General features: G+C 60.2%; 1 protein-coding gene across 1 annotated transcript; it reads right to left on the bottom strand.

The window, feature by feature from the left end:
• On the bottom strand, nt 1-10,847 carry SSUH2 (ssu-2 homolog). The gene is made up of 12 exons (XM_054387577.1): nt 10,825-10,847; nt 10,353-10,408; nt 9,098-9,143; nt 8,024-8,153; nt 7,615-7,675; nt 7,239-7,363; nt 4,402-4,451; nt 3,632-3,724; nt 2,688-2,793; nt 1,760-1,861; nt 1,076-1,204; nt 1-138 (listed from the first exon to the last, which is right to left on the bottom strand). The coding sequence occupies exons 1-12, from the start codon at nt 10,845-10,847 to the stop codon at nt 1-3; spliced, it is 1,059 nt and encodes a 352-aa protein (XP_054243552.1).
• Nucleotides 10,848-14,746: the final 3,899 nt, after the last annotated feature.

Here is a 14,746-nt window from a genome sequence, read left to right as displayed (position 1 = left end):
TCAGCCCTTGCCCAGTCGAAGCAGCCAAGCAGCACTCATGGGTGGGAGGGAAGATGCCTTCAGCCCCATGGGCAGCCCAAGGAGGGTCATCTGCAGGAGCCTGAGGTCTGGGTCTGGCTGGCAGTTGGCACCCAGGTCCTGCAAAGGAAAAAAAAAAAACAAAACCACAGCTTTATGGTTTCAGAAATCCTCCTCTTCCACCTCAAAGCAGGAGCAGATCTGGGGTTAACACATCAGCCCCAGAGGGATGAAGGCTCTGATCTTGCCATGCAAGATGTACTTCACCATGTGCTGCCCATAGGGGGCCCAGCTCCACCCAGCCTGCTGCACCCCCACTTGCTGGTGGGGTGGATCTTCACAGGATGGAGCACGTAAGTCCTCATGTGCCAGGGAGTGTGCCTGGGAATCACAGGGCATGAGCCTCTGCTTCCTCATGCCCCATCAAACTGGGATGGAGTCAGTGGTCCCTTCAGCTCAGCACAACATCCCCACCTGGGAATGCCACAGTCAGAGACCCCCCAGGTTTGCTCAGTCTCAAGGAATTTCTGAGTAGATTCACAGAATGGGTTGGGCTGGAAGGGACCTCAGAGCTCATCCAGTTCCCACCAGCCCAGGCTGCTCAAGGTCTCATCCAACCTGGCCTGGAACACCTCCAGGCAGGGGGAATCTTTACCCCTTCCTAAAGAATCCCCTCCTGGTTCACAGCCAGGAGCTTTTTAATGGAAGCTGTTAAGATTTGGAATGACAAAACCTGCCCCCTGCCCTCATCAGGCAAGGAGCAGGCTGCCCAGGGAGGTGGTGGAGTCCCCATCCCTGGAGGAGTGCAAGCAGCCTGTGGCCATGGCACCTGAGGCCATGGTTTGGTGGCCATGGTGGGGTTGGGCTGCTGGTTGGATCCAGTGGCCACAGAGAGCTTTTCCAACCCAAACAGTCCTGGGATTCTCATCATCTAAGTCTGCAATTCCTCTCCAGGAGCAGCCCATGTTCCCCTCCCTCAGCTGCCCCCTGCTCAGGGACTTTCTCACCCACCAGGGCAGGTTACCTGGCTCCAGCTGCTGGGGGCTCAGAGCAGGGCACAGCAGCACTTCCCTGGGTAGTCCTTGGCATAGACTTGGTTCTCATTGCCATAGACATAGAAGGAGTGGAGCCTCCCCCTCCAGCCATAGTCCACCCTGGTGAGGGGGATCAGCTCGATGGTCTGCTTCTGCCAGGGGAGAAAGGACCTGGATTTCAGGGCTGCCTCTGGCTGCCAGCCAGGGCTCTGCTGCAGGAGATGCATTTGGAGGTCTGCTTCATCTAAGGGTGGTGCTGGGCAGCTGCAGGCCCCAGCTACCAGGGAGGGGTGGGAAGAGCAGCAGGCACAGGAGCAGCAAAGCCAAGTGCCAGCTGATGTCCCAAGCTCGGAAGCTTTGGTGCAGGCTCAGAGCTGGGACGGTTTCGACCCCAAAGCAAAATGCTCCTGGGCTAGAGGAGCTGCCCCATGGACAGTGCTGTCATGGAACAGCTTGGCTGGAAGAGCCCAACCCCCCCTGGCTCTGGCCTCCTCTCAGGGAGCTGTAGAGAGCAATGAGGTCTCCCTCAGCCTCCTCTTCTCCAGGCTGAACACCCCCAGCTCCCTCAGCTGCTCCTCCCCAGCCCTGCTCTCCAGACCCTTTCACCTCTGCCTTGGGTGACCATTGGACATATTTTCCGTTTGGATTTGGGGAGAAGAGGTCCCTCCTGCCCATGCCCCCCGTTCCAGCCCCCAGGGCATGCCCACCTGCCCCAGGATCCGAGTGTGCTCCGCCAGCTGCCCGCGGTGCAGTGCCAGGCAGGACTCTGCGCCCCGCACCAGGGGCTGGGGCAGCCTCTGCGTGGTCACCTGGCAGGAAGAGGCACAGGAGGCTCCTCAGCACCCAGCAGACCTTCTCAAGGCCCCCAGGGGCATCCTCACAGGCAACAGGTTGCCCAGGGAGGTCCTGGCTGCCCCCTCCCTGGAGGTGTTCAAGGCCAACCTTGAGCAACCTGTGCTGGTGGGAGGTGTCCCTGCCCCTTGCAGGGGATTGGCATTGGATGAGTTCTAAGGTGCCTTCCCACCCAACCCACTGTAGGAATCCCTGGAACACCCAGGCCTTAGCCTCTGCTCCTTACAGAAGGGCAGCATGGGCAGTCCATGTCCTCCTTGGCTCATACACCACAGAGCAGCCTGGCCCTGCCTGGCTCCCTTGGGCTGCAGTGGTTCCTTTGCAGCACTGTGCACAGCAAGACCTCAGAGTGCCCAAGGAGGGTCCAGGCCAGGGGCTCAACCCTCCCCTGCTCCCTCCATCACCAGCCTCTCCCAAGCCCAAGCTGCAAAGCCTGATCCCCCCAAGCCTCTGTTGCTGAGATGCTTGACTCTGGTGCACAGCTCAGGGGTGTCCCTCTTAGTGACCTCCCAGGCACCTCCAGGTCTGTCCACATCTGGGTGGGCATCCAGCACCCCCAGGGACCTGCTGAGAGCTGCAAACAGCTTCCAGGGTCTGCAGACACTGCTGTTAGGTTTTTCCTTCCAACCAGCAGTGGAACTCTCCTGTAGAAGCTCTGCCATTTACATCTGCTGCACTTCTGCACCTGGAGATGACTTTCTGGCCAGATGGAACCCCCTGCCTACGTCCCTGTGCCCTGTGGCTCCTGCAGAGGTGCTGGAGCTGCTGCAAGGTGCAGGTTACCCATGGCTGCTCCTCACTGAAGAGCTGCTTGCCCGTCACCTCCTGCAGGCGGGACAGGGGGAAGCCCTGGTCCTTGTCATGGACGTACTCAGTGATGTTGTTCTTCCTGGGGGGAGAGAACACCAGCTCCAGCTGCTCCACACAGCTGCTCCAGGACACAGAGAGGAGCTGCTGCCAGCACCACACCTCTGCCTTCCCCCTGCTCCCCAGAGCTCAGCTGCACACTGAAATTTCTCTTTGTGTTTAAGTTCTCCTCCTCCTCTCTGCAGCCTCCTGCCAGGCATCAGGAGATGACTCTGGCACAGGCTGCCCAGGGAGGCTGTGGATGTCCCCGCCCTGGAGGTGCTCAAGGCCAGGCTGGATGAGGCCTGGAGCAAGCTGGGCTGGTGGGAGGTGTCCCTGCCCGCCAGGGGGTTGGAACTGGATGAGCTTTGAGGTCCCTTCCAGCCCAACCCATTCCAGGATTCTGTGAATCTTCCCATGCACAGCAGGGGTGGGGCAGGGGTGGGGCAGACAACCTCCCTCCACCTGCTCATGGTGTGTCTGGGGAGCTGCAGGACTTGCAGGGCAGTGAAGCCCTGAAGCTGAGCAGTGCAGCACAGCCAGGCAGCACCTGAGTGTCCATCAGCACACATGGAGAGGGCTCCTGAGGGCAGAGCTGCAGTGACCTTGGCTCAGCAGCCTGCTGCTTTTCATTAAACACCTCCCAGGCCTGGCCCTTCCAGCTTCACACCTTCCCCACCCCTGGATGCCTGCTGCAGGCTGCCCTTGCACTCTGCACAGCCACTGCAGGCTTCCCCAGGGGTCCCTTCCAGCCCCACCACCAAGTGGCTGAGACCACTTGGGGCAGCCCAGGAGCCAGCCCTCCACAGCCTGTGCCAGGGGTGTCCCTGCACACTGACAGGCCCCAGTCACTGCTCTGGTCCCCAGCAGGTTCCACTCACCAGGTGATGGTAAGCTCCAGGAAGCAGAGCAAGAGGCCCTTGGTGGCACAGCGGGCACAGGGCACAGTGCCCTCCCCGAGGCAGGGAACACACCTGAGTGAGGAAAAGAGGAGCTGGCTGGGAGGGCCTCAAAGCTCAATGGTGCCATGGGATGATGGGTGGCAGAGGGGAGCTGGGCAAACCAGAGCCCTGGGAGATGGCTCTGGAGAAGGGCAAGTGCCTGCATGTCTGGCCCCTGCACATCTCTGAAGGGTTGCCATGGAGGGGCTGGAAGGGACCTCTGGAGGTCATCCAGAGCAGGTCACACAGGAACACAGCCAGGTGGGGGGAGAATGTCTCCAGAGGAGACTCCACAACCAGGGAAGAGATTAAGAGATTCCTTTTGAGTGGGGAAGAGCAGAGGAAACCTCCTCAAGGATAAAGGGTCAGCAGGGCAAGAGGCTGGGGCCAGGCTCTGCTCAGTGGTGCCCAGGGACAGCACAGGGGCAAGGGGCACAGACTGGAACATCAGCAGCTCCATTTGAACAGGAGGAGGAACTTGTTTGGTGTGAGGGTGTTGGAGCCTGGAGCAGGCTGCCCAGAGAGGTGGAGAGCTTCAACCCCTCCCTTGTCCTGCTGGGCAAGCTGCTGTGGGTGCCCTGCTGGAGCAGGGGTTAGACTGGGTGAGCTCCAGAGGTCCCATCCAGCACCACCTCCATGCTGGGGTCTGTGAGCCAGGCATTAGGATGGTGCCAGCCACGGGCACCCATCTGGGGCTGGATGCTCCTCACCTCATCCTCCCTGAGCCCAGGCAGTGGGAGCAGTTCTGCTGGAGGCCATCCTGGGAGGGGGACCACAAGCCAGTTCCTGCACAGAAGTGACAGCTCCTCTGCAGGCAGCAGGGCACCAAACAGTAATTGCAAATAAAAACATCTTTCCTTGATCACTTTTGATGTTTAGAGAGGCCCAGAGAGGGAGCAGACACAGAATGTCAGACTGCTTTGGGTGGGAAGGGACCCCCAAAGCTCCTCCAGCCCAACCCCTGCAGCCAGCAGGGACATCCCCAGGCAGAGAAGGCTGCTCACAGCCACAACCAACCTGACCTGATGCCAGCCATGGGGCAGCTCCCACCTCTCTGGGCAGCCTGGGCCAGGCTCTCCCCACCCTCTCCCTTATCTCCACTCTCAATCTCCCTCTCTGGGTTTAAATCATATCCCCTTGTCCTGTCCCACAGGCCCTGCTCAAGAGTCTGTCCCCAGCTTTCTTCTTGTCCCCTTGAAGCACAGAAAGACCACCAGAAGGTCTCCCTGGAGCCACATTCTGCTGTTGCCTCCTCCTACCCTCAGCCAGGAGGAAGCCCAGCAGGGTAGTGTGCTCCCAGCCAGGACAAGGTGTGGTGGCCACCTCCCTCCCCTCACCTCGAGGGACAACTCTTCCCCATCACCAGATGTCACCTCCTGGCCCACACTGGCACCTGCCCCTGCCAACAGCTGAGAAGCAGCTGCCACCCCTAAGCTGAGCTGCTCTGGCTGCTTGTTTACACCAAAGGCCTCCAAGCTGCAGGTGGCAGCTCACTGAGATAATATTTGCAGAGAGAGGAGAAGCACTTTGAGAGGGGAGCTGCTGGGTGACTGCCCTGAGCAACACCTCAGCATCCCTCACCTGATGCACCCCCAGGCACGTCCTCTCCAGCCCCCACTCAACCCTCCCTGTTGACATTTGTGCTTTATCTTTCCATCCCAGTGCCACCAAAACAAAGGGACACCAGCAGGGCACCCACCAGGCCCCCTCCAGCAAAGCCTAACCCAGAGGTGCCTTCAGCTGCCCAGCAGCAGCCCTGTGGCATGGCTCTGCCACACAGCCAGGGGCCACTGAGGCTGGTGGTGGGTTTGGAGCCCCCTCAGTATGAGCTGGGTCTGAGTTAACGCCAGCTGACAAAACCTGTGCAAAGGTTTGGGCAGTCCCTCAGCTGCTGCATGATGTCTGTCCCTCCCCTCACACCTTCCTCCTTGTTCTGAGAAACCCTTCAGAGACACCATCCCACAGCTGTTTGGTTGGATGAGACCTGCAAAGTCACCCAGTCCAACATCACCCCAACCCCACCATGGCCACCAAACCCTGGCCCCCAGTGCCATGGGCACAGCTCTCTGGAACCCCTCCAGGGATGGGGACTCCACCACCTCCCTGGGTTGCTGCCCCCATGTCCCTGGTTTCACCATGCCATGCTGGGCTCCAATCTGTGTGCCCCCTTTGCCCAGGAGCATGATGGCCAAGGCAGCATCCAGGAGCCCTGGAGGGGAGGTGCTGCCTTCTTCCCTCCACACCACCAAGTCCTGTGTCCATCTCCCAGCTCAGAGAAGGAAATGAGATGCCAAGGGAGGGTGGTTGGCATTGTGCCCTTCCTCAGAGTGTTTTTTAAATGCTCACTGTGCTCTCTCTGAGTGGAGATGGCACCCAGAGCAAGCACAGGAGGACCCTGGGCCATACCTTGCCAGATCCTCCACAAGTGGTGCATGGGGCACAGCCTGATCCGGAGCAGCTGGGGCAGCCCTGGGGCCAAGCAGAGGGAGCAGGCTGGGACTCAGCTGTGCAGGACCCCCCCGGCACTGCTCACTGCAGAACCCCCCCCCAAACCACCTCGCTGCAGCCTCACCCTGCACACCTTCCTGGAGCTCAGAGCAGCTGCTGGAGAGGGCTGAGGGCTACCCTGCAGCCCACCCCCCCATGCTTGCTCAGCACCAGCACAGCACCAGAGGAGCCTCTGCTGCTCCATTACTGGAGTCTGCTGGAACACCTGCCCCAGGGTGCCTGGCCCATGGCAAACCCACACTGGATGGGAACAGGAGCAGCTGCCCAGGTGTCCTCTCCAGTCTGCCTCTGCTCAGTCACAGCATGGCAGGGGCTAGAAGGGACCTCTGGAGATCATCCAGCTCAGCCCCCTGCCAAGGCAGGGGCACCCAGGGCAGGGCACCCAGGAACACAGCCAGGATGCCTCCAGAGATGGAGACTCCACCACCCCTGTGAGCAGCCTGCTCCAGGCACCGTTAAATTACAGAAGCTGCTCCTCATGCTCAGATGGAGCTGATGGTGGGTTTGGTGCCCTCTGCCCCTTGTGCTGTCCCTGGGCACCACTGAGCAGAGTCTGGCCCCAGCCTCTTGTCCCCCACAGCTCCTTTAGCTCTTGCTGAGCATTGCTCAGCTCCCCTCTGGGGCTGCTCTTCTGCAGGCTCTCAGCCCCAGGGCTCTCAGCCTTTGCTCCTCACAGAGCTGCTCCAGGCCCCTCAGCATCTTCAGAGCCCTCCCCTCTCCAGCAAGTCTCTGTTCTTCTTGAACCAGGGAGCCCAGAACTGACCCCAGGACTCCAGCTGTGGCCTCACCAGGGCAGAGGAGGGGGAGGACCTCCCTCAACTTGCTGCCCACACTCTGCTTGCTGCACCTCATGTGCAGCCCCTCCCAGGGTGGTTGTCCATGCAGAGCAGAGATGCCACATTGGTGTCACCATGCCAGGCACTACCAGGATACTTGGCAGAGCTCCCTGTGCCATGGCCAGGGTGGTGTTAGGGCAATGGTTGGACTCAATGACCTTAAAGGTGTTTTCCAACCACGATGGCTCTGTGCTGAGGCTCACCATGACCTTGGAGGTGTGGGGCACTGGCAGATGCACTTCGCAGTCAGCAAACAGGGGAGGAGGATCCACAGCTATGTCCCAGGGGCCTGGGGGCACCCCCATCTGCCAAGAGTCCACAAACTCACCTGGGGGAGGAAAGAAGGCAGGGAGAGTCCCTGAGTGGTGAGGACATGGGCAACAGGCCTGGGCATCCTTTGGCACCCAAAGCATTCCATGGAGCTTGGAAAACCAGAGGCAGGGAGCAGGCTGTTCACTGGCTGCTGCAGTCCCCTTGCACATCAGCCTTGGCCCTTTCCTTGCAGCAGGCCTGGAGGAGCAGCCCACACTGGGGGGTCTTGCACAGCCCCAGGGAGGACATGGACACAAATGCACTTACCCTTGTAGGGTCTGCTGGCTGGAAGGGTGCTCCTGCTCTCTGTGAATGTCTGCAGCTGGTACTGCCAAACCAAGCCAGAATGAGCCCAGAGCCCCAGCCTGGGGACCTCTGGAGATCCCCCAGCCCAACCCCTGCTCCAGCAGAGCACCCACAGCAGCTTGCCCAGCAGCACAATGCCCGGGGGGGGTTGGAAGCTCTCCACACAAGGAGACTCCACAACCTCTCTGGGCAGCCTGCTCCAGCACCATCAAAACAAAGAAGCTTCTGCTGGCAGCCAGCTGCAGGGCTCCAGCACCCCCACACCGGAGAAGCTTCTCCTGCTGCTGCTGTGCACACCACTCCCAAAGCCCTGAAGCCACTCTCAGTGCAGAGGGCTGAGCTGTGCACCCCACCCCAAGCACCTCCTTACTCGATAGGTGTTGAGGGCAGCCAGGCCCTGCACCACCAGCTGCCTTGCTGGGGCACTGCTGTAGCAGCATTTGCTGGCTGCAAACTGCACCAAGGCCTCTCTGGCTTCCTCCTCAGAAAGATGCAAGGTGCTGCAAACACAAAAAGAGACTTAAAACCATGCAGCCTTCTTGGTGTGAGCTCCTGAAAGGGGAAAACAAATGAACTGTGAGAAGAGCAGCCAGGAGTCACCAGCAGTTTCCATGGCTCATTGAAGCTTGGCTTGGTTTTTTTTTTTTCCTGGGCTAAATTGTCTTTATTTCCCCCCCCAGAGCAGAGCCCCCAGGCTCAGCAGACTCAGTGCACTGCAGTGCTCACCCTTGGCACAGGCAGTGCTCTCATCACCACCTACGTACCTCTACCAGCAGAGGACTTCCCTCAGCTGCCCCCGTGCAGGGACACTGCCCCAGGCCCAGTGTGGGACCACCACACTCTGCAGCCACAGCAGACAGAAGGTTCCTGCTCCTGTTGTTGCAGCAGCAGTGCTGTGCCCAGCAGGACTAGAGCAGGGCTTGGCCCCTGGACTGGGCACTGCTGAGGCTGCACCTTGACTGCTGGGGTCAGTTCAGAAAGACATTGAGAGGCTGGAGCAGGTCCAGAGAAGGGCAACAGAGCTGGTGAAGGGTCTGGAGAAGAGGACTGGGGAGGAGCAGCTGAGGGAGCTGGGGGTGTTCAGGCTGGAGAAGAGGAGGCTGAGGGAGACCTCATTGCTCTCTACAGCTCCCTGAGAGGAGGCCAGAGCCAGGGGGGGGGTTTGAGCTCTTCTCACAAGGAACAAGAGACTGAACAAGAGGAAATGGCCTCCAGTTGCCCCAAGGGAGTTTTAGCTTGGATATGAGGAACAATTTCTTCCCTTTAAGGGTTGTCCCTGCCCAGGGAAGTGGTGCAGTCTCCATCCCTGGAGGTGTGGTGCTGAGGGCCATGGCTGGTGGTGCCCTGGGTCAATGTGTGGCCTTGGTCTGAGAGGTCTCTTCCAAGCAAACCAATTCTGTCTTCTCTGCCCACATCCCAGCAGCAGATGGCAGTGGAGCTTTACCTCTCTTCTGCTTGGTAGGCTGCAAGTGTGGGGAAGCCTTCAGCCCCTGCAAGGGAAGGAGGAGGTAAGGGTGGTGGTGAGTGGCATGGTGAGTGCTGCCCAGTGCCATGGCCATGGGCCAAGCTCCCTCCTGTAGAGGAGAGCTGATCCTTTCTTCTCACCTCACCCTCCCCTACCCCTCCCCACCTTAACTCACTCCCCACTGCCCTTGGCCAAGTTGTGCCATCCCCATGGAGCCCCCAGCATCTACCTGCACCACTGCCACCTGTGCCAAGCCCCACATCCAGCAGCTCCACAGGGGGTGCAGAGGGCTCCATGACACCATAGGGACTGGGAGCTGGAAGGACACCTGCATGGCAGAGGTTGAGAAGTGCCAGCTGAGCACAGTCCCAAAGCACAGTGACAAATTGTCACTGGGCTGCAAGGAAGAGGTCCCCGGGAGCAGGGAGGGCAGCAGGGGTGGCATCCACCAGGGCCTGCAGTGCTCTGGCTGAGGAGACCACTTCCAGCCTGCTGGGAACCAGCCCAGCCCTAGCCACACAGGACACAGCCACTGCCACCTCTGCTGCCCTGCTCTGCCTCCCAGCTCGCTCCACAGGGCAGAGCCCAGTGCCAGCTGCGGGTGCTGGTGTGGGCAGGGCACCAGCTCCAAGCCCTGCTGCCTTCAGGGTTTGGGTTCCACCACACCTGCAGCACCCCCAGCCAGCTCCTGCTCTTCCTCTCTGCTCTGGGACTTTCCTCACTTCCCACTCCAGCAGCCTCTGGCCCCTCCTGGCTGGACGCTGGCCCTGCCCTCCCTCTCCCCGAGCTATGCTGAGCTGCTGCAGCTCTGCCAGCACCACCAGCCCATGCCAGGCACACCAGCTGCTGGCACCATGGTGTCATGGGCAGCTGGGCATGGTCCTTCTTTCCTGGCAGTGCCCAACACTCAGCCCTTGGGCAACCAGAGCAGGCAGCAAAGGGTCTTGTGACCTTTGCTCCTCTTGCAAGGACCAGGATTGCACAAGGGTGCCCTGCAGTACCCCATGGCAGGGGGCAGCACTGCTGGACTGGCACCCTGCAGCCCGCACTGGCAGCCCAGCACCCTGCAGCCCAGCACCCTGCAGCCCATCCATGGCTCCAGCTGACAAGAGGCAGAGCAGGGCTGGCCGTGGTTAGGGCTGGCCGTGGTCAGGGCTGGCCGTGGCAGCCACTCAGCAGCTGGAGGCTTTGGCCCCAGTGCCATCCCCTGGAGACCTCCCAGCGCTGCCCGTACCTGGCCCGCAGGGTGGAGGAGGCTCTGAGCTCCCATAGCTCACCAGGTCCTTGCTCCTGCTCAGAGAAACAGACAGCACCGCGGGGCGGAGCAGGGCAGCGGCAACTGAGCCTCTTCTCTCCTGCAGAGCAGCCTAGGAGGCTCGGAGGGGCTAAGAAGGTGACCTGCTCTGTATCCAGGGGGAAAGGAAGGAGAGCGAACATCTCCATGCCCCAAAGAGCAGCTCTGGGAAAGTTCCAGCTGCTGCCCCACACTGCCTTCCCAAAGCAATGAGCTCAAAAGGAAGAAAGCACCAAAGAGTGAGACATTAACCAACTCTGCCCGAGTGCCTTGGCAGCATTTCACATTTCAGTGTTTCCTCCCACCCAACACAACCCCCTGGCTGTCCTCTGGCACAGCTGCAGCCCCCTCCTTGGCCTCCCCAGCCTCAGCTCTCCCCCAGCAGGTGACTGCTGATACCTCCAAGTCTCACCTGATCAGCTCTGCTCTCTCCATGCCGCTGCAGGGCTCTGCTGTTGCCAGCTGGGGAAGTGAAGCTCTGAGGTCAGTGCTGGGAACCCCACAGCAGGGGAGGAAGTTGCCTGGGTGAGGTTCTCCAAGTTCTGCTGCTGTGGTTTTGTGTCTCTGGGACATTTTTGCTCACATCCTGCTTGTGGAAGGAGGGGGAATGAAAAGGCACATTTACAACAAGGCAGCTCCAGGACCTTGTGGCCTCTAGAAGCAGCTTCTTCACCAAGGTCAGCTGCCAGCCTCCCTCTGCTTCCACACAGCAGCTCTGGCTCCTGCAGGACACACTGGAGAGGAACTGAGGTCCTGGCAGCTCAGAGTCACTGCTTCCCCTCCAGCTGCTGCACACCTCCCAGCCAGCTCTGGGGCCCCAGGGACAGCAGCACCTGGCAGGGTCACTGCCACAGAGGCACAGAATGGGTTGGGTTGGAGGGGACCTGAAAGCGCATCCAGTCCCAAGGCCCTGCCATGGGCAGGGACACCTCCCACCAGCCCAGGTTGCTCAAGGCCTCATCCAGCCTGGAAGGGGTACCCATGACCTCCCTGGGAAACCCTTTCCAGCGCCTCCCCACCCTCCCTGTTCTTCCTCTCTCCATCCTCTTCCAGCAAGCCCTAAGCATCCCACCAGCTGCTTCCACAGCCCAGGCAGAAGGACAGAATCCCAGCATGGTAGGGCTTGGAGGTGGAATCCAGACCCCCTGCCAAAGCAGAAGCACAATGCCCAGGGGGGTTGGAAGCTCTCCACACAAGGAGACTCCACAACCTCTCTGGGCAGCCTGCTCCAGCCCTCCAGCACCCTCACAACAAACAACTCTCTCAGATGGAACCTCTGAGGTCCCAGTCTGTGCCCACTGCCCCTGGGCACCACTGAGCAGAGCCTGACCCCATCCCCTCGCTCCCCACCCTTCAGATTCTTATACCCACGTGTAGAAGTGCCCAGGGAAACCTGCCCGTGGCACGCAGGAGGCAACCCCAGCAAGGTCTGGAGGGGTTCCGAGGCACAGAGGAGGCAGCTGGCAGGCAGAGCCTCGCTAGATGGAGCTACCTGACCACCCTGCGTCTTTCCCCCGTCCCACGCTTTCTGACAAACTCAGGAGAGGGTTTTCCTACTCTCTCGCTCTCACAGCTCTCCAGAAGGATGCTTCTCTCCAGGGCCACCCGGGTGCCATTAAACGATCATGGCACCAGTCACCCAGGGCAGCGATCTGCCCTCTCCTTCACGGCAGGACTCAGAGTGTCACCCAGAAATGCACTTCCCTGGGTGCTCTTTGCAGTGTGAAGTGCAGAATATTGTCCTTTGAAGCAGAAAAACCATCTCTGAGCTCTGAAATGTTTGAACAGCCCCCACACCCCACACCCCCTGCCCAGCTCAGCCTCCCACAGCACAGCCACCCGGAGCAAAGCCACCCGGAGCAATCATCCCAGACTGAGAGGATCCTGAGGCTTGCCCCCCCTCCTACAAACAGCTTCTCCATTCCCAGCTGCCAGGAGCACATCTCTGCTGCAGGCACTGTTAGGAGATGTTCCTCACAGCCACAGAATCACAGAACTGTCAGGGTGGGGAGAGACCTCAAGGCTCATCCAGTTCCAACCCCCTGCCATGGGCAGGGACACCTCACACCAGAGCAGGCTGCTCACAGCCACATCCAGCCTGGCCTTAAAAAGCTCTTTAGAACCAAAGGCAATTTCCTAAGAGCCCCTCAGAGGAGAGTTCAAACCCCCAGTCCTGGCTCTCCACTTGCTCAAAGAGACTTTCTGGAGCTCCTGCCCCAACCACCCTTGCACTGACCTCATCCAACATAAAGTCAGGAGAGATTAAAGAGGGGGCAGGAACCCAGGTGTGCTTCCCAGCCTAAGCAGGAGCTGCCCCATCATTAGTTTGGGAGGGCTATAGCCTCATGGTCAGCACCAGGTACCTGCAGCATGCTCATTAATGGCATTAGCTCATGAATGCCATCTCCAGAGGAGCTGTGACCATGCTTATGCCACAGGCACAAGGAAGGTGAAGCCTGCTCCAAACCAGGGGCCAGTGGTGCTGGAGATCCACAGATGGCACTGGCTTGGGAAGGATCCTCAAAGGCCTCCCCATCCACTCCCCCTGCAGTCAGTAGGGACACCTCTCAGGGTGCCCATGGTGCCCCTGGCAGGAGGTGGGGATGCAGCCAGCTCAGAAGTGCAACCCAGCACCACTTGCCTTGGCCCTGGTGCTGGGTTGCCAAGGCAGCAGCATGGACTGACACAGCCAGAGCAGGGCTGAGTGCCTCCAGTATTTGTTTTAACTATAAAAGCAGCCCTGGGCTGGAGCTGGCAGCTGGGGGAGCAGGGTCACCTGCCCACCCTCCCAGGGAGACACCCCAACACCTCCCCACAGCACAGGAGCACCAAGACCCCCAGGTGCCAGCTGCCTTTGCTGCATCACAGCACTTCAGAGGCTCCAGCAGGCTTGGCCTTGTCCTCTCCAGGGCTGAGCAGCTCTCCCCTCTCCAACCCCAAGCAGCAGGCTGGGAGGTGTTGGTCTGCAGCATGGTGAAGCTTCCTCAGCAGATTCTTCTCCTTATTACAGCCCCAAGGGAGGAACAGCTCTGGCTGGCCCACAGGGGGGTGCAAGTCTCTGCTCTTCTGGACCCTGGCATGGAGCATTTTCCTCAGGAGATGCCAGCAAGGCTTGGCCATGACTGTAGAGAGCACCAGAAATAGTGTGGAAGGAGAGCAGCAGCTTTGCTTTCTTCCAGATATGGAGAGCAGCTCCAAGGAGGGCTCTGCACACACAAATGCAATCCCTTTCATTCCTGACACACTGTGAGCTCCTTGCACCCTCTGCTCCTCCCCATCCACCTGCTACACCACCCCCAAGCTGATGCACTCCCTGGTTTTGGCCATCTTCAGTGTGGTTCAGGCACAGCTTCCCCTCCAGCCCCCACCAGCCCCCCCAGCCAGGGGGGCACGTCACCCCAGACCTGCAGCCCAGGGACAGGGTGGAACTGGGTGGTCTTTGAGACCCCTTCCAACCCAAACCCTTCTAGGAGTCCATGACTCTCTACCTCCCTGCCCCCCATCCACACCCAGCTGTGCCAGCTCCTCTTGGACACCCTGCTGAAGCTGTGGCTCCACTGCCTTGGGTTTGGCCCTGCTGGAAGTCTCTCCTGTCCCACACCCCTGAGCACTGCAGTGAAGGGCACTGTCCCATCCTCTGCCTTCTCCTGGACTGCTTTGTCACCTCAGGGGTGCTCAGCCCTGCTAGACCCCAGGCAGGGTCTTGGGGGCAATTTCTCCCCACCCCACCCTGCTCAGCAGGGCCATGCCCCTGTGCTGGGCACCCACCTGGGGAGTTTTCCATTCCATGGCTGTGGCACTTCCCACGACATCCTGCAGATCTGAAAGCAACCTCCAAGCCCCTTGGTGGTGCCTGGACAGCCACTCAGGCCCAGGTCTGCACCTGGCAGATCAGAAGACTCTTACCCACAGGCCAGCTGCCAGCACAGCCCAGGAGAGGAAGGGGCACCTCACCCACCAAGGTGTGCACCAAGGGTCGTGTCCTGTGCAGCCAGCACAGGCTTGACTGTCAAAGCTCCCCCAGGACAGCTCCAGCTGCTGCACCAGGACCCTCCAGCTGCAGCTCAGCAAGGGCTGTGCTGTGCTGGGGCTGCCACAGCTCTGTGCCTGTTCATTCACTCTGCTCTCAGGAACACCCCTGCCAGCCAGCAGCCACAAGGCAGAGCCCAGGGTTAACCCCTGCAGAACTCCAGCACCAGCTGGACCAAGCTCCCAGCTCAGCAGCATGGGCCAGGCCCCAGCTGTAAGCCTGACAGGCAGACCAGCACCTGGCAGGATTTGGCTCCTGCATACTCACAGGCAAAGAAAGACCAGGAGCCTGTGCCAGCCCCCAG

The sequence above is a fragment of the Indicator indicator genome, chromosome 15 (assembly GCF_027791375.1).
Source record: "Indicator indicator isolate 239-I01 chromosome 15, UM_Iind_1.1, whole genome shotgun sequence".
Classification (NCBI taxonomy): domain Eukaryota; kingdom Metazoa; phylum Chordata; class Aves; order Piciformes; family Indicatoridae; genus Indicator; species Indicator indicator.
Note: the sequence above shows the minus strand (reverse complement) of the source record. Positions and strands in the feature narration are given on the sequence as shown.